At 42.5% G+C, this 26,823-nt stretch overlaps 1 protein-coding gene across 1 annotated transcript in view; it reads right to left on the minus strand.

The window, feature by feature from the left end:
* The window catches only part of GCH1 (GTP cyclohydrolase 1), a 59,573-nt gene extending 33,094 nt beyond the window's left edge, over positions 1-26,479 (minus strand). The window contains exon 1 of the mRNA XM_069596668.1: positions 25,938-26,479. Coding sequence (XP_069452769.1) covers positions 25,938-26,277 — 340 coding nt within the window. The 5' untranslated portion in view covers positions 26,278-26,479. The remainder of the gene's footprint in view (positions 1-25,937) is intronic.
* Between the last annotated feature and the right edge of the window lie 344 nt (positions 26,480-26,823).

The following is a 26,823-nucleotide window of genomic DNA, read 5'->3' on the forward strand; positions in this document are numbered from 1 at the left end:
TAGACAACCATTCACACCATCTGCTGGAGTAGGCAGAGCTGCTGCACGCTTTGATATGCTCCATGAACTTACTTCACAAACTGCAAGTTTGTCAGCAGGAAAAATCCAGTGCATTGCAGAGAAAGTGAAAGTCTGGTTATTTTGGAAATTTTCCTTCCTGCCATCCTTCACTTCAGTTCAGTCACGTCCGACTCTTTATGACCCCATGGCCTGCAGCAAGCTAGGCTTCCCTGTCCATCACCAACTCCCAGAGTTTACTCAAACTCATGTCCATCAAGTCGGTGATGCCATCCAACCATCTCATCCTCTGTCGTCCCCTTTTCCTCCTGCCTTCAACCTTCCCAGCATTAGAGTCTTTTCCAATGAGTCAGTTCTTCACATCTGGTGGCCAAAGTATTGGAGCTATAGGATCAGAGCTTCCAATGAATATTCAGGACTGATTTCCTTTAGGATTGACTGGTTTGATTTCCTTGAAGTCCAAGGGACTCTTACGAGTCTTCTCCAACACCATAGTTCGAAAGCATCAATTCTTTGGCACTCAGCTCTCTTTATGGTCCAACTCTCACATCCATACGTGACCACTGGAAAAAACCACAGCTTTGACTATATGGACATTTGTCAGTGAAGTAATGTCTCTACTTTTTAAAATGCTGTCTAGGTTTGTCATCCTTGGCAGAGGTAAATTCTCATATTGCTTCTAAGCAATTAAAATATAGTTAAGACAACATGAATAGACCTTAAGGGCATCATGCTAAGCGAAATAAATCAGACAGAGAAAGACACACAGCATATGATCTCACTTATAAGTGGAATCTAAAAAGGCTGAACTTGGAGAAACAGAGTCTAATGGTGGTTACAAGGGGTTGGGAGGGTGAAGGAGATTGGGAAAGGTTAGTCCTAGAGTACAAACTTCCAGTTAAAGATGAATAAATTCTAGGGATTTAATGCACAGCTTTTTTATTATAATCAACAGGACCAGACAAGGTCAGTTTTCATTCCAGTCCCAAAGAAGGGCAATGCCAAAGAAAGTTCAAACTACCATACGGTTGTGCTCATTTCAAATGCTAGTAAGATTATGCTCAAATTCCTTCAAGTTAGGCTTCAACATTACATGAACTGAGAACTTCCAGATGTTTAAGCAGGGTTTAGAAAAGGCAGAGGAACCAGAGATCAAATTACCAACATTTGCTGGATCATAGATAAAGCAAGAGAATTCCAGGAAAACATCTACGCAAAAGCTTTTGACCATGTGGATCACAATAAACTGTGGAAAATTCTTAAAGAGATGGGAATACCAGACCACCTCATCTGTCTCCTGAGAAACCTGTATGCAGATCAAGAAGTAATAGTTAGAACCTCACATGAAATGAATGACAGATTCAAAATTGGGAAAGGATAAGACAAGGCTGTATATTGTCACCCTGTTTAACTTTTATGCAGAGTACATTATGCAAAATGCTGGGCTAGATGAATCACAAGCTAGAATCAAGATAGTCAGGGAAAATACCAACAGCCTCAGATATGCAGCTGATACCACCCTTCTGACAGAAAGTGAAGAGGAACTAGAGAGCTTCTTGATGAGGAAGAAAGAGGAAAGTGAAAAGGCTGGCTTAAAACTCAACACTCAAAAACAAACATCATGGCATCTGGTCCATCACTTTCATGGCAAATAGATGGGGAAAAAGTGGAAACAGTGACAGATTTTCTTTTCCTGGGCTCCAAAATCACTTCGGATGGTGAGTGCAGCCATGAAATTAAAAAATGCTTGCTCCTTGGAAGGAAAGCTATGACAATCCTAGACAACATATTAAAAAGAAGAGCCATCGCTTCACCATCAAAGGTCTGTGTAGTCAAAGCTATGGTTTTTCCAGTAGTCATGTATGGATGTGAGAGTTGGAACATAAAGGAGGCTGAGTGCCAAAGAATTGATGCTTTTGAACTGTGGTGTTGGAGAAGACTCTTAAGAGTCTCTTAGGGACTGCAAGGAGATCAAATCAGTCAATCCTAAAAGAAATGAATTCTGAATATTCATTGGAAGGACTGCTGCTGAAGCTGAAGTTTCAATACTTTGACCACCTCATGCATAGAGCTGACTCATTGTAAAAGGCCCTGATTCTGGGAAAGACTGAAGGCAAAAGGAGAAGGGACAGCCGAGGAAGAGATGGTTGGATAGAATTACTGACACAATAAACATGAATTTGAGCAAACTCTGAGAGATGGCGAAGGATAAGGAAGCCTGGCATGCTGCAGTTATGGGGTAGCAAAGAGTCAGACGAAAAATCACATATTTGAAAGTTGCTAAGAGAATAGATCTAAAAAGGGGGGTAATTCTATTGCAACATATAAATGTATCAAATCAAAACCCTGTACACCTTAACTTTATACAATGTTATGTGAGAATTGACACTTTTGAAACATGGTGTTGAGGAAGACTCTTGAGAGTCCCTTGGACTGCAAGAAGATCAAACCAGTCAGTCCTAAAGGAAATCAGTCCTAAAAAAAAATAAAATAAAATAAATCAGTCCTGAATATTCATTGCAAGGACTGATGCTGAAGCTGAAGCTCTGATACTTTGGCCACCTGATGCAAAGGACTGACTCATTGGAAAAGACCCTGAAGCTGGGAAAGACTGAAGGCAGGAGGAGAAGGGGCCAACAGAGGATGAGATGGTTAGACGGCATCACCATCTCGATGGATATGAGTTCGAGCAAGCTCTGGGAGTTGGTCAGGGACAGGGAAGCCTGGCGTACTGCAGTCCATTGGGTCGCAAAGAGTCAGAGATGACTGAGTGACTGAACTGAATTGATGTCAATTATCTTGATAAAATTGGGGGTGGGGGGGAAGATAGCCATGGCTATGGAAATAAATGTTGGATGTTCTCAAAAGAGTATTGATACACATGTTTCATTCAGCAAATACAGCAGCAGTGCATTATTCCATCCTTTCAGTTGGCCTTATCATGAACACAACATCTATCGGTGACAGACATGCTTCATATAGAAGTTAAAGACCTATTTCTTGATTGCAACAGTAATGTTCATAATAGTTTATTCATAAGACAATAAAATACTGAAATGAGCAAACGGAAGCACATAAAACCTCTCTACCCACAATTACTGACTGGCTCTTAGGGAACCACATGCACAGTGGTTCAAGAAGTAGTATGGTAAAGCAGAAGGAATGAGCTCTCTCTTAGGCTCTGTGCAGACTGTGACCTGGCTGGCAGGGCCCTTACAGGTAAGATGATGGTTTTGAAAAAGGAATTCAACATGACTCCTAGTTCTGGCTTGCACAGTTCGGGGGTGTTGGAAATCAATGCCAAATTACAATAGAATTACTCTCCCACCCCACTGGTCAGCTTTTGGAACGTGCACAGCAATGGCTAGTGGCTTCCTGTACTGAGGCAGAGAAAAGCATTTGTTTTATTCAGATTGATTCATGGATAAAACTGAAGGTTGCCAATCATATACACTAGTAACTCTCAAAGTTACCTAAGCCAAAGAACTCTCATTCTGGTCACAGTTTACTACTCTGAAAATTTGTAGTAGTTGAAAGTAAGATCCTTAAAAGGCTATTTAAAGAAAGAAACATGGTATATTCAAGGAGTCATTAAAAATACACACACACTTGTCAAATTCAGTTCTTTAATTGGATAATTCTGTATATCTTCCATAGTCCAGTTGTGTAAGTGAAAATGGAACTTATAAAATAGATGGTGGTAACAAAGTCTGGTTTGTGGCAGTTCTAAAGAAAGAACACACCAATCTGATAAACTATCCATTTGCTTCAAAGTCTTTAGTACATTCATCCTTAGCATTCTGCTTCACTTATGTCATGAGATTTCATACTGACAGATTTTATAGAACCATTCCATTTTATGGAATCATTTGATGGATTTTACGACAAATAAGTACCAGCAGGGTGTACAAGCCTCTATCATTCGTGACAAATGATTAAAGGACAAGAGATCATCTTTTAGAACAGTGGCTCCCAATCGCTTCTCGGCCTTTTGGCTAAGATCAAGTGCAGAACAGTGGCTCCCAAATATAGCCAATCATAGGAAACCCCGGAAATATATAGTTTCCCAAGCCACCCTGACAAAGTCTGATTCACTGGCTATGGGGTGATCCCAGGATTATGTCTTTTAAAAACCCAAGCAATTCCAGTAATCAGTCAAACCAGGAGCACATGTGTTTAGGGGTGAGCGAGGATGAAGATTGGAAATGGACCTACTGCTGCTGCTGCTGCTGCTGCTGCTGCTGCTGCTGAAGTCACTTCAGTCGTGTCCGACTCTGTGCGACCCCATAGACGGCAGCCCACCAGGCTCCCCTGTCCCTGGGATTCTCCAGGCAAGAACACTGGAGCGGGTTGCCATTTCCTTCTCCAATGCATGAAAGTAAAAAGTGAAAGTGAAGTTACTCAGTCATGTCTGACTCTTAGTGACCCCATGGACTGCAGCCCACCAGGCTCCTCCATCCATGGATTTTCCAGGCAAGAGTACTGGAGTGGGATGCGATTGCCTTCTCCAAATGGACCTACTACTGGCTCTGATTTGCTGTTCAGCAAGGCCCGAATGATGGGCAATAGAATTTCTCTCCATAAACCTTCACTACAGTCACCACAGCAGAGGGTGACAACCCAGGCAGAACACTGTGAGCTCTGCGAAGAGGCCTGGCAGAGGGACTGAGGTTGGGGGCAGCGAGGCGGGTGACAAGAGGAGAGAGGAAGGGAAGAAGGCGGAGCTACCTTCAGAGCAGGTGGCAGAAAGAACCACGTGGTCCAGCAAAAAGCAGAGGAAGGAGGACCTCCCATGAGAAAGCTGTTCCTATGTCCCTGAAAAATATCAGCCATTTAAGAAACCAATTGGCTCCTACAGCTCACTAGAAATCACTTTTGAGAATAACATGATCGAGTTTTCCTAGGAGTCCTGTACTACTACTTTCCAAGCTGGACACAAACATATCAAACTGTGATATCAAAAACCTTAAGATCTGAGAAATAAGCCTACATGTAAAAATATTCAGAGAAAGACCATAGCTAAACTACAGAAGTAATAGTTCCCATAAGGGGAAAATTATGAACCAGGAGAGGAAATACAGTTATACTAAAGATACAGATTTGAGCCAGGCCTTAAAGATGGATAGGAGGAAAGAGACGGTTTTCTAGAGGGGATGAGGAAAGAGGGTGCCATATGAAATGAAATAGGGAGGTGGCAAACGATAAAAAGAAAGGTGCACTGCCTGAATGAGTCATGCATGGGGCAGAAACTAGGTTCCCTTCATTTAGAGCACTTTTCTTTCAAGTCCTGCCACACTCTGCATTCGTCAAAAGTTATCATCCCCATTTGACAGATGAGGAAACTGATGCTTTATTTGGAAACACTAAGTGCCTGCTGAAGAAGAGCCAACTGTTAGTTCAAGAGCTGGAGTTTGACCCCTGTCCTCTGACTTCCAGATGAGAGCCTCAATCACCAGCCACCTGAACCTGGAGAGACCAGACCAAATCGGGAGTGGCTGCAGCTATGAGGTGATGAAATCCAAAGTCAATGACAGCAAAGGAAATGTCGCCATTGTTATTCAGTCTCTCAATTGTGTCCGACTCTTTGAGACCCTGCAGACTGCAGCATTCCAGGCTTCCTTCTCCTTCACTATCTCCTGGAGTTTGCTCAAACTCATGTCCATTGAGTTGATGATACCATTCAACCATCTAATCCTCTAATACCCTCTTCTTCTGCCCTCAGTCTTTCCCAGCACTAGGGTCCTTTCCAATGAGTTGGCTTTTCACATCAGGTGGCTTCAGCTTCCATATCAGCCCTTCCAATGAATACTCAGGACTGATTTCCTTTAGAATTAACTGATTTCATCTCCTTGCTGACCAAGGGACTCTCAAGAGTCTTCTCCAGCACCATAATTTGAAAGCATCAATTCTTCAGTGCTCAGCGTTTTTTATGGTTCAACTCTCACATCCATACATGGAAAAACTAGGACATGAAGAGAGCAAATCTGATTTTTCAAAAGAAAGATAAAAGTAATTACAAATATGGAGGCTGAAGGAGAGGAGAGGGTCAAGCTAACTGCCAGCCCAGGAGAGCAGCTAGAAAGAGTGGCCTGATACCAGCTGGCTGCTGGAGCCCAGAGCTGTTGCACCTCAATGGCAAAGGTCTGTTTTACGAACTATTTATTTGGTTTATATGCAGGAAAATTCAGTAATTTAATGCTATTTTGACCTTTACTTTTTGAAATCAAACTGGAAGTTTTGGGGGAAAGGAGAATCCCATCAAATCTTCAAACTAATAAAAAGGCTTTTTTTAAAAAGGAAATTCTCTATGGCAGTTTATCCTAGGAAACCAATAAAAGACTATTTTTCAAACCAATTAGAGTCTTACAATCTTCAAGATCCAAATATTGTATCTCTTCTAATTGTGATATTACATGAAGAAAACAGTGCTCCTGCTGAAAATGTTTTCCCTGAATTTAATTAAGTCTTTAGACCTAAATTCCAGTTTCTAGGAATATGAGAGCTAGAGAAACAAACTGAATGAAAACAAGAAGAAAAGAATCACACAAATCTCAAAGGTAGAATATCTTACAGGAGAGCTGACACTCTGATAAATTAGGAGGAGGAGGGTAGTAGAGCTTTAGATTAAAACCTAACGATCAAGTGCAAATGTATGGATACTAAGCGGGTCGTAGTTTGAAACAAATCATGAGTGAAAGACATTCGGGATAACTGGAGAATCTGAATGTAGATTAGGTACTAAATGATATGAAGGAATTAATAGTTTTACTAGTTGTTGCTATTTCATCACTAAGTCACGTCTGACTCTTTGAGCCCCCATGAATGCAGCCTGCCAGGTTTCTCTGTCCATGGGATTTTTCAGGCAAGAATACTGGAGTGGATTGCCATTTCCTCCTCCAGGGGATCTTCCCAACCCAGGGATCAAACCCACGTCTCCTGCATTTGCAGGCAGATTCTTAACACGGAGCCCCCTGGAAAGCCCTACTTTTACTAAGGAGAGTATAAATAGTTAAGAAGAAAAACACCTTTGAGTGTGACACTTCACCTCAAAACACACACCTCTGATTTCCTCTCAGAAAGGAAGAGGCCATACCAACGTGACAAAATGTGAATTTTGAATCTGGGTAGTAAGTATATAGTTGTCCCTTATACAATTTTATCCACTTTCCTATCTGGAAGTTTTACATACTAAAAATTAAATGTAAAATAAAGCATGATGATTCTGATAACAGAATATCAGTTTTCTTGGTATTACAGTTTAACCAACAATTCCTCTTCTAAATGATATGAAGATTTACAATAGACTAAAACCTCAAGTGCTAGTTTGACTAGCAACTGTTTATTCTTCTTGAAGAAGTGTCTACAAGACTCCTGAGGGGAAAGTCTTTAAACGAAGGCTTTGTACAATCAGAGGGGCTAAGGTTAGAAGACCACCAACCCTAAAGAACGCATCAGTGAAGAAACTTTAAAAAAAATCTGCGTCACAAGAAAAATAAGAGAGTCCTGTTACCATAGAAACTATCTGCGCGGCTTGAATGTTTCAAAGGAACACAGCACCTCGAGCAACAAAGCAAGCCTGTGGTCCTTGCTAGGACCTCACCTGTCAACTGCTGGACGTCAACAGAGTGAGCAAAGAGCCCATGCTGACACGTGCGCCCATAGTCCAGAGACCTCGGCAAGACAACTCAACTTTAATCTGTCCGCCACTTCCTGCAGACCAGATCCACGACAGTCCCGGAAGTGCTTTGAGCAGGGTCACAAAGCAGTTAGCGTGGATGCCCTGACTAGTCTGGACGAGCTGTTCTTCCCATTGGGCCAGGATGATTCTTTGCTAACACACTAAAATGGCTTGAGAAGCACCAAATGGACCCTTAGAATTATACCAGTGAGCATTTATAACATGTAAATATGCAGTTAAAATACTTGTCTTTTTTATAAACTACTTCACTTGTAAAGAGCCACCCTCAAAATGGTTCAGTTTATTGTGAAGGGGGTATAAAAAGAAAGCGATGGATAGTAAAATCAAACAAACAAACAAAAAAACCAAGCATGGCCTAAAGTTTGGCCTCCACTGAGGCAGAGTCTGAAGGTGCTAACAGCTGGCGGCTGTCCGCTCACTGCACCTTACTCTCACGGCTGAAAGGCAAATTGTTTCTGATGGGCAACCAGAGTGGCACACCGCCACAGCTCCCTGGGCGTGGACTGAAGCACTTCTGTGCTGAAGGGGTGGTGAATTAGAGAGGTGTGACCCACAGCAGCCCTACCTTAAAGTGGTCTGGCCTCCCCCACAGCCTTGCCAGGTTCACAGCCTCTCTGGTGAACTCCAGCACCCAGCACCTTCATCACTTCTCACCGACATCTTACCACAAGTGCATAAAGTATACAGCCGGTATAATTGTATTTTAAGCTATTTTAGTGACACATTCCTTGTTTGGGATGTTTGTCAATGGCCTCTTGAACTGGGCCCTGATTCCTACTTGGAGTAAAAACTAAGACAGGTACATAAAACAAATCATGCCTCACAGTGATAGCCATGAATTTCACTGAAACAGCATCTGGACAAACGATCTCAAAAAAATTCAGCACAGAACTCAGCAACTGCCAATTTCCTCCTCTAAACCTGGATGCTTTTTCTCAGAACTCCAGAGAAGCGAAAGATGTTGATTGGGCTGGGGAGATGGGGGCAGGGGGAGAGACTCTTATGTTTAGCAACCAAACCCACCCCCACTCCCCCACCCCCGCCAAAAAAAGAGGAAAAATTAGAGGAAAAGAGCAGACAAAATGACCAAACACTGCAGGACAAGCCCCATGTAGGACGTGTGCCTGAGTCCTATGTGAGGAGAAAGAGTGGTTTTTCAAACCAGGCTATGTACTAAACTAAACTCAATTGCCCTCCTGAGGAGAAGGTGATGGAAGATAATTTTTAAATGCAGGCAAGAGGCTGGAACACAATAAAACCTCACAGCTGTGGTGAGGAAAGACAGGAGGAAATGAGTCAAGTGTTTTCAGAAAGCAGAGACCTATTCCATGTCTGTAAGATCACGCTGGCACTACTGGCTGGGAGCAGGACATCTAGAAAGTGAAACAGCCGGTAAAGACGTCACTGGACTTCGGGTGAGAGATGACTACGAGTCAGACCAAGGCAAGGCAACAGAGTCTACAGATATTCACGAAGTACAAAAGTCAGAATGTGGGGCACAAGTAACCACGGCGATTAATGAGAAGGAAGAATCGCAAGATGAAATGAACAACCTTTACAACATTTATAAAGTCTGTAAATGTGTTGAGATAAAGTTGTCCATTAGAAGGGCTGACTTGCCAGAATGGACTTTAAAAACATCAGAGAAAGGAGCCAGCCCTTTCCATGCTCATCTTTAAAAAGTTTAAAATAAACCTGCTGCTGCTGCTGCTAAGTCACTTCAGTTGTGTCCAACTCTGTGCGACCCCATAGGTGGCAGCCCACCAGGCTCCCCTGTCCCTGGGGTTCTCCCTGGGGTTCTCCAGGCAAGAACACTGGAGTGGGTTGCCATTTCCTTCTCCAATGCATGAAAGTGAAAAGTGAAAGTGAAGTCGCTCAGTCCTGTCCGACTCTTCGCGACCTCATGGACTGCAGCCTACCAGGCTCCTCCGTCCATGGGATTTTCCAGGCAAGAGTACTGGAGTGGGTTGCCATTGCCTTCTCTGTTAAAATAAACCTAACTGCTTTGAAAGCTTCATTTAATTCTATGATACACTTATCTACAAATGTAAGTTGTGAAAAAAAATGTTCTTCTTATTCCAGAATACCTAACAGCATAATCTTGATAATCATGGACTATCTCTGTTTAAAAAATGATAAACACAATTTCCTCTGAGGTTCAGCTCAAAATCCACCTCCTCTATAGTCTTCCGTGGTTTCAAGTTTCTCTGCCATAAGAAGCCACCTTCCTTGTGACCACACAGAACCCTACTTGCTCCTCTCAGCAGGAACTCACTGTCTGGTCCCTGCTAAGACCGATCACAGGCCAAGCCAAGGCCAACCAGTTTTCCTTCCCCTTTAAGAGTTAGCACAAGGTCATTCACAGACTGAGTGTTTGACGAAATACGAACACAGTCAAAGTATCTTCGATTCTAAAGATTTCTTTAAATAAGTAAATAAAAATGTAATACAAATTTAAGAACATACAACATTCTACAGAATGAGTTACTGGTTAAAACAAGGACCAAATGGGTCTTTTCTAATTTTAAAATGATGTTCTTAACACGGATGAACCTTGAAGACATGCTAAGTGAAATAAGCCAGCCACAAAGGACAAAATGGTATGATTCCACTCATAGGTGGTCCCTAGAGTACTCAAAGGCACACAGAAAGTAAAACAGAGGTTACCAAGGGCTGGAAGGCAAGGGGATGAGGGAGTTATGGGCTAACAAGGAAGATTTCAGTTTGGGACAAATAAAATTTTCTGGAAGGAGACTGTGGTGATGGTTACACAACAGATGACTGTACTTAATGCCACTGAACTGTGCACGTAAAATGGTTAAAATGGTAAACTTTATGTTGTTATACCACAAAAAAAAGCAAACAAATTAAAAAAAAAAAAAAAGAACATAACATTCAATTGTATGCAACATCAACACAGTTGCAGATATGCTGTCTGAAACACAACTGGGTGAGCTGGTACAGATGCAACATAATTTTGCTACACTGTTTTGCCTAATTATCCAAACAGGAGATAAGATAAATTTGTATCTCTGCAATTTACATACCATTGTAGTTATAGAAAAAAAATAACAGGAAAGATTAAGAATTTATAACTTCATTGAACAAAAAGTATAAGCCCTAAAAACAGATATTTAAAACAGAACTGAAAAGTTTCTAAACAGTAAAACCATTAAAACAGACTCATAATATATAACTGAATCTTTGCTGTATACCTGAAACTAAAACAACACTGTTAACCAACTATACTCCAATATAAAAAAAAAAAGCTAAAAAAAAAAAAGACTCACATTGATAAAGTAAAATGATCACAACATAATTAAATGTGCTTTAGACAAAATATATAAAATTTTGGTTTTTAAATATCTCCTTTAAGTGAAGTTTGCTAGTTATTAATCCATGTTAGAACTGAGTGTAATTTAGCTAAATTGTGCAATTATTCACAAATTCCCCTGATTAAAAATTTCATGAACTATCTTAAAATCAGGATGTTAAACGATGCCTCAAAATGAAAACTCCTTGGCTTTCTCTTTGCTAGAATTCAGTACGAAAAGCAGAGTTCCTATGGGTTACGCTTCTCACACCTTAAATGGACCTTCATATTGAAATGTAACACAGTCACTTAAAACCTGAGCGGGCATGACATTGCCTGAAACAGGAGCACTGTTCGCACACACACCTGGATGCTGCAGCACTGCCCTCTCGCAAGAGACCTGAACCAGATGCCCCTCAGTTTCCACCTCTTTATAGTGAGGACAGTCTCCAAGTTGACAGGAGGATCATATGAGCTCACATGCACACAACCTGGCTCACTTCCCAGGGTTCGGGTGCCCACCCTCTTTTCTTCAACCCCTAAGGCGTTCATTTACCAGCATCCAGAATGCTGATGCCTCAATACACACCAAGGGGAAGCTCACAAGCTCCTACCCGTCCGGGAAAAATACCTCAAAAAAAGCCTTGTTTTCTGTAATTTGTCACATTATTCTCTAAAGTCCTACAATCTGACTTCTAAGCACATTAAGCTATTGAAACTACTAACACTGAAATAAAATCTCAGTACTCATTGATAACAGACAGAATGTCTAGAGCACTTCATAGACGCTGGGCACTTTACGCGTACTAACTTACTTAATCCCCCAGTAACCTTATAAGATAAGCGAGTACTATCAGATGCCCTGTTTTACAGATGAGGCAATCAGGCACAGCTGCTCAGTAACAGGGTTTGAAGCCAGGCAATCTGGCTCAAGTTGTCTGGGGACATTTCCCTTCTGTTCTGGCTTCCTTTTTAAACCGCTTCTTGCCCACTCTTACACTCCTGTATCTCCTGCCCCTCACACCTCCTTTTAAGGCTGTCCCTGCTGGTTCTTCTCTCACTCTTAGTGTCAGCATACTGACACCTCCTCTTCCTTTGAGGAGCTCAGGCAATCTCCTAGCTGCAGCTGTCAGCCTTATACTGATACTTCACAAATTTGAATTTCTAGCCTTAAACCATTAGGTTACCTCTTGGCCTGTTTAAGCCACTTTCTTTTCCTCTGCCCAAATACAAATTTTACCCATCCTCATTTCAACATCTATTCCCATTGCTTTTAGTGCATAACAAGATATCCCAGAGTTTACTGGTGAACAATTATTTTATTATGTCCTGGGATTCTGTGGGTCAGGACTTCAGACAAGGCACAGAGGAGATGACTGACCTCTCTCTGCTCCACAACATCTGCGGCTTGGAAGGGACAACTATTTGGCTGGGGACAAGAATCACCTGGAGGAGTCTTTACTCGAATATCTAGGGTTTGGTGCTAGCTGGTGGGTGGGACCTCAGCTAAAGCCATCAGCTGGAACACCCAGACGTGGCCTCTCCTCAAGGCAGAGATCCTCACAGCATGGCAGCCTCAGAGTAACTGGACTTTTACATGGTGGCTCAAGGCTCCAGAGTCTCCCAAATTCTTAAAAGACTTTCCAACTAATCCAAGCCCACAGTTCCTCCTCACCATAAAAGAAGGAATATACTAAGCATCAAGTGTTTTTCACATACCTTCTTAATTCTTATAAGATCCCAGGCAAAGCAAGTATTATCATCCTTCACAAAAAGAGAAAGATGAAATTTAAGTTTAGAGACATGCCAATAATTATACAGATAGTTAAGGGACAAAGTCACATTCAAACTCAGAATCACAATGAAGATCAAGCTTGCAAATATATACATCTAAATATTTTTTCTCTAATTCCAGGGTAAAGGTTTTCCGTAACCAGATTTTTCTTATCAGCTAACCATTAAAAAGTTGTATTTCTTTTGCTCCTAGACTTGAAACAAATTTGTCAGGATGTTTTTAATTTATCTACTTGGAAATACATGCACATACTTCAAAAACTAAAAACTGAAAATATAGTGAGAAGTCAAGCATGTCATCTGTCATCTGCCCAGTTCATATCCCTGATTGACATGTAACCACTCGGGCATCCAATTCTTAATGCAATATAAATATTTTATTGTCACCTACACACACCCTCACACACCTTTCCCTACAAAACATAACTCATCTGCATCATTTCGCTATTCTAAGGCAATGGCACCCCACTCCAGTACTCTTGCCTGGAGAATCCCATGGACAGAGGAGCCTGGTAGGCTGCAGTCCATGGGGTTGCAAAGAGTGGGACACGACTGAGCGACTTCACTTTCACTTTTCACTTTCATGCATTGGAGAAGGAAATGGCAACCCACTCCAGTATTCTTGCCTGGAGAACCCCAGGGATGGGGGAGCCTGGTGGGCTGCCATCTATGGGGTCGCACAGAGTTGGACACAACTGAAGTGACTTAGCAGCACTTAGCAGCAAGGGATCAGTAGGGTGCTTCCTTTTTCATGGCTGCAGTGACTAACCTTGAGCATAAAGCATTTTGTGTATGCAATTCTCAGAAACAGGATTTTCAAATATGATATATGCATTTGTATTTAACAGGTGTTAAGGATAGTTACACTCTCAATGGTAATATTTGTTTCCCTGTAACTTCAATAATGTAATGAATATCAAGTTTCTAGGCTCTGGCCAAACAAACAAGGAAAAAATATATCTTTGAGTGGTCTTTGTGTATATCTTTCACTGAAGGTGAGGTCAGGCAACTTTCCATGTATTTCAGAGTTATTTGTATTCCCTTTCCTGTGAATTGTCTGCCCTCAGGTCTAGCCAACTCTTCAACTGTGTTTTTGGCCTTCCTCTCACATTAATTTCTAGCATCTCTTTTTATATTAGTATGGTTATTCTGTTGTCTACAATATGAATTGTAAATATTTCTTCCCAGTTTGTCATTTGACTTCATTTCTGTTAGTATTTGATATGTGAAAAGTCTTGGTTTTTATATAAAGTAACTGTTCTCTTTTATTGCTTCTAGATTGAGTCATAATTAAGCAGATCTCCAGTGCAGAATTAAAGAAATATATATAAGAAAAATTAACAACTTTATATCTCTTTAAGCTTTATTTAAAATATTTCTAAATTTACTGAATGGTTGCAAAGATGGCCTAAAGAGTTCCCATATATTTTCTTTATAAAAGAACTCCAGTTAATAAATTCAGAAATTAAAGAACTAAACACCCCTATTTTTCAACTTCTAAAAAATACTGGATCTAGGCAGTCACCAAGGACTACTAAAATCAGTAACTGAAAGGCTGGTGAGAAACTCTTAAATGGACAAATTGGGCTGATAACACCTAAAGCCTATCCATTTTAACATCACAGAATGACAGACAACCAGATATTTAGGTGCTTACCAATGGAAAAATACACCACCAACCACGAAGCATCCTTGACTAAATTTAAGAGTCAGTGTGATGAGAGGGAGGCAGGGAGTTGTTGTTGCTCAGTTGCCAAGTCATGTCCGACTCTTTGGGACCCATGGACTGCAGCACGCCAGGCTTCACTGTCCCTCACCATCTCCCAGAGTTTGCCCAAGTTCACATCCATTGAATCAGTGATGCCATCCAACTATCTCATTCTCTGCTAGCCTCTTCTCCTTTGGCCTTCAATCTTCCCCAGCATCAGGGTCTTTTTCAATGAGTCAGTTCTTTGCACCAGGTGGTCAAAGTACTGGAGCTTCAGCTTCAGCATCAGTCCTTCCAATGAGTATTCAGGGTTGAGTTCCTTTAAGATTGACTGGTTTAATCTCCTTGCTGTCAAAGGGACTCTCAAGAATCTTCTCCAGCACCACAATTCAGAAGTGTCAATTCTTCAGCACTCTGCTTTCTTTATGGTCCAACTCTCACATTCATCATGACTAAAGGAAAGACCATTGCTTTGACTATACAGATCTTTGCCAGCAAAGTGATGTCTTCGCTTTTAAACACGTATCATCTTCTAATTTCATGGCTGCAGTCACCATCAGTAGTGATTTTAGAGCCCAAGAAGAGGAAATCTGTCACTGCTTCCACCTTTTCCCCTTCTATTTGCCATGAAGTGATGGGACCAGAAACAGTTAGAAGCAACAGTTAGAACTGGACATGGAACAACAGACTGGTTCCAAATAGGAAAAGGAGCACATCAAGGCTGCATATTGTCACCCTGCTTATTTAACTTATATGCAGAGTACATCATGAGAAACGCTGGACTGGAAGAAACACAAGCTGGAATCAAGATTACTGGGAGAAATATCAATAACCTCAGATATGCAAATGATACCACCTTTATGGCAGAAAGTGAAGAGGAACTAAAAAGCCTCTTGATGAAAGTGAAAGTGGAGAGTGAAAAAGTTGGCTTAAAGTTCAGCATTCAGAAAACTAAGATCATGGCATCTGGTCCCATCACTTCATGGGAAATAGATGAGGAAACAGTGGAAACAGTGTCAGACTTAATTTTTCTGGGCTCCAAAATCACTGCAGATGGTGATTGCAGCCATGAAATTAAAAGACGCTTACTCCTTGGAAGGAAAGATATGACCAACCTAGACAGCATATTAAAAAACAGAGACATTCCTTTGCCAACAAAGCTGCATCTAGCCAAGGCTATGGTTTCTCCAGTGGTCATGTATGGATGTGAGAGTTGGTCTATAAAGAAAGCTGAGTGCTGAAGAATTCAGTTCTGGGTACTCATCAGAAGGACTGATGCTGAAGCTGAAACTCCAATACTTTGGCCACCTGATGAGAAGAGCTGACTCATTTGAAAAGACCCTGGGAAAGATTGGGGGCAGGAGGAGAAGGGGATGACAGACGATGAGATGGTTGGATGGCATCACTGACTCCACGGACATGGGTTTGAGTGGACTCTGGGAGCTGGCGATGGACAGGGAGGCCTGGCATGCTGCAGTTCATGGGGTCGTAAAGAGTCGGACATGACTGAGCGACTGAACTGAACTGAACTGATGGGACCAGATGCCATGATCTTAAGTTTTTTTAATACTGAGTTTTAAGCCAGCCTTTTCACTCTCCTCTTTCACCCTCATCAAGAGGCTCTTTAGTTCCTCTTCACTTTCTGCCATTAGAGTGGTATCATCTGCATATCTGAGGTTTTTGGTATTTCTCCCAGCAATCTTGATTCCAGCTTGTAACTCATCCAGCCCAGCATTTTGCATGATGTGCTCTGCCTGCAAGTGAAAGTGTAAGTTGCTCAGTCGTGTCCAACTCTTTGCAACCCAGGGAATTCTCCAGGCCAGAATACTGGAGTGGGTAGCCTTTCCCTTCTCCAGGGAATCTTCCCAACCCAGGAATCGAACCAAGGTCTCCTGCATCTCAGGCAGATTCTTTACCAGATGAGCCACAAGGGAAGCCCAAGAATACTGGAGTGGGTAGCTATCCCTTCTCTAGCAGATCTTCCTGACCCAGGAATTGAACCAGGGTCTCCTGCACTGCAGGTGTATTCTTTACCAACTGAGCTATCAAGGAAGCCCTGTACGTATACAGGGTGATAATAAACAGCCGTGACATACTTCTTTATCAATTTTGGACCCATCAGTTGTTCCATATAAGGTTCTAACTCTTGCTTCCTGACCCACATACAGGTTTCTCAGGAAACAGGTAAGATGGTCTTGGTATTTCCATCTCTTTAAGTTTTCCACAGTTTGTTAAGATCCACACTTAACAAGGCCTTATTATCACAGTCAATGAAACCGAAATAGATGTTTTTCTGGAATTCCCTTGCTTTCTCTATGATCCAATGAATGCTGCCAATCTGATTTCTGGTTCTTCTGCCTTTTCTAAACCCAGCTTGAACATCTGGAAGTTCTTGGTTCCGTTATGCTGAAGCCTAGCTTGAAGGATTTTGAGCATAACCTTACTAGCATGGCAGATGAGTACAACTGTCTGGGAGTCTCAACATTCCTTAGTACTGCCCTTCTTGGGAATTGGGATGAAGATTGACCTTTTCCAGTCCTGTAGCCATGGCTGGGTTTTCCAAATTGGCTGACATATTGAGTGCAACACTTTGATAACATCATATTTTAGGGTTTTAAATAGCTCTGCTGGAATCCCATGACCCCCACGAGCTTTACTTACAACAGTGCTTCCTTCCTAAGGCCCACTAGAACTTCACACTCCAGGATGTCTGGCTCTGGGTGAGTGACCACACCATCGTGGTTATCTGGGTCATTAAGATCTTTTTTGTACAGCTCTTCCATGTATTCCTGCCATCTCTTCTTGATCTCTTCTGCTTTGATTAGGTCTTTACCATTTATGTCCTTTATTGAGCCCGTCTTTGGATGAAGTGTTCCTTTGATACTTCCAATTTTCTTGAAGAGATCGCTAGTCATTCCCTTCCTGTTGCTTTCTTCTAACTCTTTGCATTGTTCATTGAAGAAGGCCTTCTTGTCTCTCCATGCTAGTCTCTGGAACTCTCCATTTAGTTGGGTGTACCTTTCCCTTTCTCCCTTGCTTTTCGCTTCTCTTCTTTACTCAGCTGTTTGTAAAGCCTCCTCAGACAACCACTTTGTCTTGCATTTTTTTCCTTTGGGATGGTTTGGTTCACTACCTCCAGCATAATATTATGAACTCTGTCCATAGTTCTTCAGGCACTCTGTTCACTAGAGCTAATCCCCTGAATCTATTTGTCATCTCCACTGTATATTTATTGGGGATTTGACCTAAGTTGCACCTGATTGGCCTCGTGGTTTTCCCCACTTTTTTAAGTTTAAGCCTGAACCTCGTTATAAGGAGCTAATGATCTGAGCCACAGTCAGCTCTCAGTCTTGTTTTCGCTGACTGTATATAACTTCTCCATCTTCAGCTATGAAGAATGTAATCAATCTAATTTTGGTATTGACCATTTGGTGATCTCCACGTGTAAAGTCGTCTCTTGTTGAAAAAGGGTGTTCGCTATGACCAGGGCATTCTGTTAGCCTTTGCCCTGCTTCATTTTGTACTCCAAGGCTAAATTTGCCTCTTACACCAGGTATCTCTTGACTTTCTACTTTTGCATTCCAATTCCCTATGAATAGGACATCTTTTTTTGGCTTTAGTTCTAGGAGGTCTTGTAGGTCTTCATAGAACTAATCAACTTCAGCTTCTTCGGCAAGCCTCTAAGTCTAACAACTAGTATATAAGCAACACAAGAGCTAAAGGAACATGTTAAACTATTAATAAATCATGAGAAAATAATGAGCAGAACCCAGGAGGTGGGGAATTCTATAAGACAAATGACCTTGTTTCTTCAACAAATTGTTAGCAGATAAAAAGAAATACCAAACTAACAAGTTAAAAGAGACTTGAAGACTCGATTTATCAGATATAATATGTGACTCTTATCTGAATCCTTATTCAAACAAAGCAATTTGTAAAGAGATACCTATGAGAAAAATCAAAGAAATGTTAACAATGGTTAGATATTTGATATTAAGGAATTATTACTGATTTCAAATATGATACTATTTTAAAGTCTTTATATGTTAGAGATACAGTAGTAAAGTCTTTATCAATGAAATGACATATCTAGGATTTGCTTTAAAATAATTCAGCAGGTGATTCATATTGATGCATGGCAGAAATCAACACAATATTGTAAAGCAATTATCCTTCAATTAAAACTAAATAAATTTAAAAATAATTTGGCAGGGAAGGTGTGTGACAAGCAGGATGAAGAAAGGCAGACTTCTGTTTATATTAATGGTTGGGTGATAGGCATATTCAAACTCATTATACTATTCTAATTTTGTTCACATTTGAACAATAATTTAAAAACTGACTGCAATCCTGACACTTTCTAGCGATTTTTCCCCGTGAGAATTTTGATGTGCCAGGCAAACAGGCCAGTCACTTCAATCGATACCTTGGAATAACATGTTGACTGAATATAGAAAAAGCCATCTCACCAAACAGGTGAGTTTCTACAGGTGCACGACTCCATGAAGGACACAAAGATGTCTAAAGGATGACCTCTGGCATAGAAGTGTTCAGGAGATCCAACAAAAATAACTCCCATGACTTTTTCATAAAGCTAAATCCCCTATATCTTTCTTTAGTGTTTAAAAAAATAAGCAGCATTTATTGAGCATTTATGCATAGAGCACTGTGCTAGAAGATACACATTAAGAAAGGGTCCCTGTCTTTAAGAAATTAATTCAAACCTTCATCAACTTGTCTACATGCGCTGGGCAATCTGCTAGACATTCTAAGGTAAGGACAGACCATTGCTTTTCTTCTAGAAAACTGTGACTCGGGCTTTAATAAAACCAAACTCTAATGAGCAAATGTTCTCTCAACCTTGAGTGTAACAAATTTACCTTGATTCAGACAATCTCTGGACAATCTTTGATTAACACAATCTAAATTATCCCTCAATCTAATTTCCATAAACTCGATGGAGAATATATAACCGTAGGGAATGTATTCATTATATTTCCTAGAATTATGAATTGTTCATATAATTTTAGATTCATAATCTAGGATTCATCAAAAATTAGACAGTTGCCCTCTCCTGGCAAATTTCATTACTGCAGTCTGACTCAACCAAATACTGGACTCAGATTAGAGAGGTATACAGCAATGAGTCAGTGGGGGAATGCCTAGGCATGGAACAGTTTCCAGAGCTGGACAAAGAAAATAGTAGAGAAGATACAAAAAGGAAAGAGGAGGAGAAGGGAGGTGATTCAAATAAATCTGTAAATTACTATTGTTACAATTAAATTGTGAGAGATTATAATGATTCTCACTCTCTATCATTCTCCCAATGCTGATACTTTTCAGATAAAGTGAAAGTGAAAGTCGCTCAGTCGTGTCTGACTTTTTGTGAACGCATGAACTATACAGTCCATGGAATTCTCGAGGCCAGAATACTGGAGTGGGTAGCCTTTCCCTTCTCCAGGGGATCTTCTCAATCCAGGGATTGAACCCAGGTCTTCCGCACTGCAGGCAGATTCTTTACCAGCTGAGCCACAGTGGAAACTCAAGACTTGGGTAAGTTCTTTCTGTGCCTCAGTTTCCTTATCCCTAAAAATAGGGCTCATATTACCTACCCCATTGGTTTACTGTGAGGATCAATGAGGCAATACATGTAAAGAATGCATGACTGTTCAGCACACAGTAATCAGCTGTGTTTGTTGTTATTCAGATGTCAGCTCAAGCATCCACACTTCCGATCTCCCAGCACAGATCAAGTTCCTTTGTTAAATGCTCTCACTGAGCTGTGTCCTTTTTATCATTACGTTTCTCAGTCTATAATCACACATTCATGTGATTCTATTGAATATGTGATTTAATCCAATAGACTATTCTACGAGAGAAGAAACCATATCTGGTTTTACTCAGTCTACTTCCCAGCATTCAGCACAGTGGGTGGTACTCAATGAATAAATTAAATTCAATTATAAAGTTCCAGACAGTCTAATGAATAAAATCACTTAACACTCGAATAGGCTAAATTGTGTTGAAGATAAGCTGAAACCCTAAATCTCAGTACCTCAGAGGGTGATCTTATTTGGAAATAGAGTTAACTGCAAACATCATTAGCTAAATTAAGATGAGGCCCGTGTGCTAAGTTGCTTCAGTCATGTCTGACTCTTTGCAACCCTATGGACTGTAGCCCGCCAGGCTCCTCTGTCCACGGGATTCTCCAGGCAAGAATACTGGAGTGGGTTACCATGCCCTGCTCCTGGGGATCTTCCCAAGCCAGGGATCAAACCCGTGTCCCTTATGTCTCCTGCACTGGCAGGCGAATTCTTTACCACTAGCACCACAAGGCATATTGGAGTAAAATGGACTCAATCCTATGTGACTGATGTCCTTAAAAAAGGGAAATTTGGACACCAGCAGAAGCAGAGATGGGAGTAATGCAGCTGCAAGCTAAGAAACACCAAGGACTGCCAGCTACCCCCAAAAGCTGGGAAGAGGCAAGGGAAGGATGCCCCTGACTCCCTTCAATATTCAGAGGGAGTGTGGTTCCACCAATGCCTTGAATTCAGACTTCTAGTCTCCAGAACTGTGAGTCAGGTTTCTGTTGTTTGAACGGTTCAGTCTGCAGTCCTTTGATATGGCAGTCCATTGAAACTAGGACAAGTACCAGTTTGTTTGGTATTTCAAAGTTATGTGTAGTGACTTTTCCTCCCAGGCCAGAAAAAAAAAAAATTAATAGATAATACATTTTTAGAAGAAACTAGTAAGACTAGCTTTTCTCCTCCATTCTCAATGACTATACCCTAAAATCCAGTCATACACTTTAACAGTCTTGTTATTTTTTTCTTCTTTATTCACAATACCTTTTCCAGCAATATACAGAACTAAGTCCTACACATGAATTCATTAACAAAATGAAAACAAAACTTAGTAGTGAATTGAGATTTAAATGAACTATACACATCCAAAATAGTACCTCTCGATGATGAGGTTAACTTTTCTACAACATACTTTAAAACTTGGGACATAAATTCATCTTTTGCCCACAATATGGGAGGGGATAATAAATAAGCTGACTTTTTGCCCCCCTTCACATCTTAGAAGTTCCTACTTTATTGTGGGATTCTGATATGGTAAATCACAGAAGTTTGTGATTCAAAGAAAAAGAAAACCTTTTGTGAGTGCTGGCATATTTCAGTATGAAGTGGCTAAGAATCAATTTTGTGCAAACAGAATATCTAATGCCTGGCTTTATCTTTAGAGAATAGCTGTCATCTTGCAGTATACATGGTTGAGGCAGAGTGAGGAGACAGTCAAGAAGTCCATCACCGGTGGTGCCATCGCTTCCTCTTGCATTATATACAGGTTCATATGCTCCCCAAATCTGGGACACTGTCAGCTTGATTTATGAAAACTTCCCTGGCATCCTGGACAAGACAAGCTAAAATTTATTTCAACTAGAAATATGACAGAAGAGTCAAGACTCTTTCGTATTTCCGTAAACTCATAAAAAGGACAATTAATGAGACAAGTTATACTCAACCTCTGGTGGATAATACTTTCTAAGGCTTCCCTGTGGCTTAGCTGGTAAAGCATCCACAGGCAATGTGGGAGACCTGGGTTTGATCCTTGGGTTAGAAAGATCCCGTAGAGAAGGGAAAGGCTACCCACTCCAGTATTCTGGCCTGGAGAATTCTATGGACTGTATAGTCCATGGGATTGCAAAGAGCTGGACACCACTGAGCGACTTTCACTTTCACTTTTGAGTGTTCCTGATGGCTCAGATGGTAAAGAATCTGTCCGCAATGGAGGAGACCCAGGTTCAATCCCTGGGTCAGGAAGATCCCCTGGAGAAGGGAATGACAACCCACTCCAGTATTGTTGCCTGGAGAATTCCATGGACAGAGAAGCCTGGCGGGCTACAGTCCACGGGGATCACAAAGAGTCAGACATGACCGAGTGATCAACACTTTCACTGTCTAAGAGGTCGTTACCATTTACACCCAGGAGAGGACAGGGGAAGGGAAGGGTCAGACACAAGGACATGAAGACCAAAGACCTCAGGGAATAGTAGAACCTCCAATTTAATTAAGGTTCTGAATTTCAGAAATAGTGGAAATACAGGAAATATTTAGAAAGAAGACCTCAGCAAACTAAAATCTTGAATATGTAAGAGAACTTGGATGGGGTTAAACTCACATGGAACAGCAATAGCTAAAGGTGAGCTGTCCTGTGATGCTATTCAAAGGACAGCCAGTTCCTGGAAGAGATGAGTTTGTCTTCCAGCCTTCCCTCCACTACGAGCTACAGCCCAGTGGTGAACAATAACCAGGAGACTTGCACAACCTTGACACAGCCCCGTTATAGCTGACCACAGGTGCACCCATTATAAGGTACACACGGGAAAGTAAAGAAAAGTGTACCAGGCAAGGGTCATGAAGCTACACTGCAGGGCAAGAACTGAAAGACTCCCCAAACACCAGAAACTAGCATCAATCCACTTACAAATTTATTTCATTTTATATTTTATGATATTTAATTCAACACTAGTAACAGGAATTAATACACAGAGATATAAAAGATGTTAAGTATCTTATTTATAAGCACAGAAAAGTGATAGTTTCAAAGAAGTTTGTTTCTATCCAAAATAATCTATAGTGGGCACTGAATTATGATCTCTAAAGAAATGAAAATTAGGAATTGGGTAAGAGTGTTTTCTCTATTACTTACTTCTGTATTTTCTATAGATTTAAAGTATCCTTCCTTCTCCCACCTAGGCGGGCCCAAGGCCTGGACCTCCACCCTTTCAGGTTCATTCCTCTAAGTTCAGCATCATCCTTGTCATCCTCTCCTCTGTCTTCTCTTTATGTACCTCTAAGAAATCAATATTAAGTGCTTAAGTATGATCCTCTATATAGAGGCTTTCAAATTTTTGACCACAATATAAGAAACACATTCTTCATATGCAGCTAGTACATACCGCCCCCAGAAAAAAATTATACCAATAAAACCTACTTGGAAGTTTCTCAAAACACTTACCCTTACTATATATGATAGACTGATTTTTCTCCATTGTACTCCACCTTATTTTAATGCTGCATTAGGTCAGCTGTATTAGGTCTGACCCAAGTATTAGGTCAGAACTCAGTCTGAAATTCTTAGTAGAGACGATAACACTGATATATCTTACTAAGTAGCAACATAAGGAAGCAGATAAGATCTGTCTTTAGTCTGCCAGGATTCAAACACCAGCTCAACCACTTGAAGTTGTCAACCTCTCTGCCTCTGCTTCCTTATCATGGGGTAAAAGAACAGTGCTTACCTCAAAAATGAAGGTTAACCAAGACCACACATATAAAGCACTTGGAGCATGAAAAGCATTCAATTAATGGCTATTAATAATTCTTAAACGGTCTGTGAGTTTTTATTGTGGTAAAAATATACATAACACTCATCATCTTAACTATTTTAACATGTGCAATTCAGAGGCACTTAGCACATTCACAATGTGTGCAACCATCAAAACTCTGATCCCAGAACACTTTCATCACCCCAAAAGGCAACCTAGAACCGGTTAAGCCCATTAAGCAGTCTCTCCCCATTTCACTGTTCTCCCCAGGCCCTCTTGGGCAGGGTGATGATTAGATTCTCCCTAATCTGATTTCTCTTCCTAGGTCCACAGACTTTTTAAATAATAAATTAACACTTGACTAGAATCATTTTCTTAGATAGAATGAAGTGTTCTTCACAGTCATTAGTTCTATGGCTCATGAAACAAACCTACGAATCATTTCTTAAGTAAACCGTTTTGAGACACTTAAGGTAATTCTGTGACCTGCCTCAGGGTCAGAAATCGCTCTCTCCGTGAATTCTATTAGGGCAAGATTTCCAAAGCTTGACCAAGTGCAAAGGACACTTTCAGTGTACACAAGAGGCAGACCGAGCAAGGCCCTGAGAAAATGTTTCTGTATTGTGGAATATCACCAAATCACAGATTATTTACAAAAGGAAGAATGTTAATTCTTCAGTCTTTGCATTTTGAAATTCTGTATTCAAGGCTCCAAACGTTTACCAACATGGGGTTAAAAAAAGTAAACGTGGACACAGAACTAGATATCCATGTCTTGGCTTTAGGATGTACTGTCATTTCCTTTTTGGACCTCACCCCTCTCACACTGATTTCCCACCCTTCCTTCGGAGTGGGGTGGGGAGGGAGGGGGGGTGGTACCAGTGCAAAAATAACTGTTTTTCCCAGAATCAATTAAAAGAGTCTCCAGAAACTTGAAGGGGGAAACAACCTGACCCCGGAGGTAACTTTGCAAAGCATCTCTTACTCTTTGAGAAATGGTGATGGTAGGTTTCTTGGGTCAAAGAAATAAATGTCACCAAGAGATACAGAAGATGTGAACTGGAAAACAACGTCCTTAGTCCCACCTGTGTAAGTCAGCGCTTTTTTTTTAACTCTCCTTTTTTTTAATTTGACCAACACCCCTCACCCAGAAAACAGGCAGCGAAGTCCTCTGTTAATTTCCACCCCGACCCTGCGCCCTTGCTCTCAGCCTCCTAGGCAAAAGCCTGACCCTCCTCTGGCGCAGAGAGCACTGGGTCAACCCTGTTCCTTTGGGATGGGGGATGAGGGGTGGGTGATACAGGGACTCCGAGTTTCACTGCCTAGAAAACTTCCGCGACTCCCAGGGAGACGCCTTCCTGCTTTGGGATTTGGGAAGTGGGGTAGGAAAGGGGAGAAGGCTTTAAGCAGCAAACTAACCCAAGAAACTTCACACCTCAAACTCCGGGAAAGCCTGTACCCAGAACTAGATCCAATTCTGGGGAAGTCCTGAACTGTAGTGACCTCGATGTGAACAAAACATAACTATGACTTTCGCAAGACCGGGGTGCCCTGGCAAGTCAGTGAAAATGAGGCTCCCCCGGCGCTCCAAACACACGAAGCCAAGACTTCATCCCAGACCTACCAAAAAAATGAGACCTCAAGGGAAAGGATGACTTAAGAAGCCATCACTTCCAGGAGCCCAGATGCACGTTCCTCAGGTATCCAGCCCTGGACGTTCAGGCTCCCGCCCGGGGGCATGAGGAAGCTCGGCGACCGCGGTCCCGCCAGCCCAGGCTGGAGGAGAGGGCTGTGTGCAGCCAGTGCGGAGGACCCCGCGAGGACGGCTGCAGACAGGCCCCGGAGGGAGAGGCCGCTGACTCTCCAGGCGCCCGAAATGAGTCCCACCCAGGCCCCCGTCCTTGGCCCGACGGCTGGGCCAGGGCCGAGGGCGGGGTTCGGCAAGTGCCAGCATTCGGCTTCCTCCGCCAAGAGTGAGCAACTCCGGAAACTTCCCCGAGCCGGCGCGAGCTTCCCGCAGCCACTTCCCCCGTGCCCTGCATGCCCGCCCGCCAGCGAGCACACTGACCTGAGATGGTTTCCTGGTAGCCCTTGGTGAAGAACTGCATGGCCGTGGCCGCCCTCCAGGGCGTCTTGATCAGCCCCTGCCGCTCGGGGTCCTCTCCCAGCGAGCGCAGGATGGACGAGTAGGCGGCCGCCAGGTTGGGGAGGTTCAGCTCGTTGTCCTCCTCGCTGCGGGGCCGCTCGCCCTTCCAGCCGTCCGCCGGCTGGGCGCTCTTGCTCTCCGGTCGCGGCGGCTTCTCCGCGGGCGGGCTTGGCCCGGGTCGCGGCGGCTCCCCCTCGAGGAACCCATTGCTGCACCTGGCGCCCCGCGACTTCAGCGTCACTCGCCCCGGACCCTTCTCCATGGACCCGCCGCTGCCGCTCCGGAAGGACCCTCGGGTGCGTGAGGGACTTCAGGTGAACTTCCCGGGCGGGGAATGGGCTGTGACCCGAGTCACCTGAGGTAGGTAGGCCGGCCTGGAGCCAGCAACACGTTCCGAGTCCGGAACAGGCGAGCCAGAAGAGTGCTGTGTCGCCTCCTTTTTATGGGCTGGCGGCTCGGTCGGCGCCGCGGGGCGTTTCTATTGGCCGAGCCTCCTGGCGTCACGGCGCTCACTCCGCCCCGCCCCCCGCCCCGTCCCTCCCTCCGCGGGGCGCCCTAGGGGCCGGCAGATGCCGGGAGGACCTTGTCCGAGCCCCTCCCGCGCCAGCCGGGCGGATTGGATTGGATTGGACCCTTTGGCTGTGACCAAATAAACCAAACCCTAAAGGGGGCTGGTGGCCGGAGCGTGGGGAGGCAAGGTCTGAGTGCCCAGTCAACCATTCCCTCTTAGAGCAAAGAGGAGGCTGCCTCAGAAGTGTTCTGGTCCCTTCGTCTTGTCAAAGATAAGCAAACAGGTGGCCTTGTCCGG

The sequence above is a fragment of the Ovis canadensis genome, chromosome 7 (assembly GCF_042477335.2).
Source record: "Ovis canadensis isolate MfBH-ARS-UI-01 breed Bighorn chromosome 7, ARS-UI_OviCan_v2, whole genome shotgun sequence".
Taxonomy (NCBI): domain Eukaryota; kingdom Metazoa; phylum Chordata; class Mammalia; order Artiodactyla; family Bovidae; genus Ovis; species Ovis canadensis.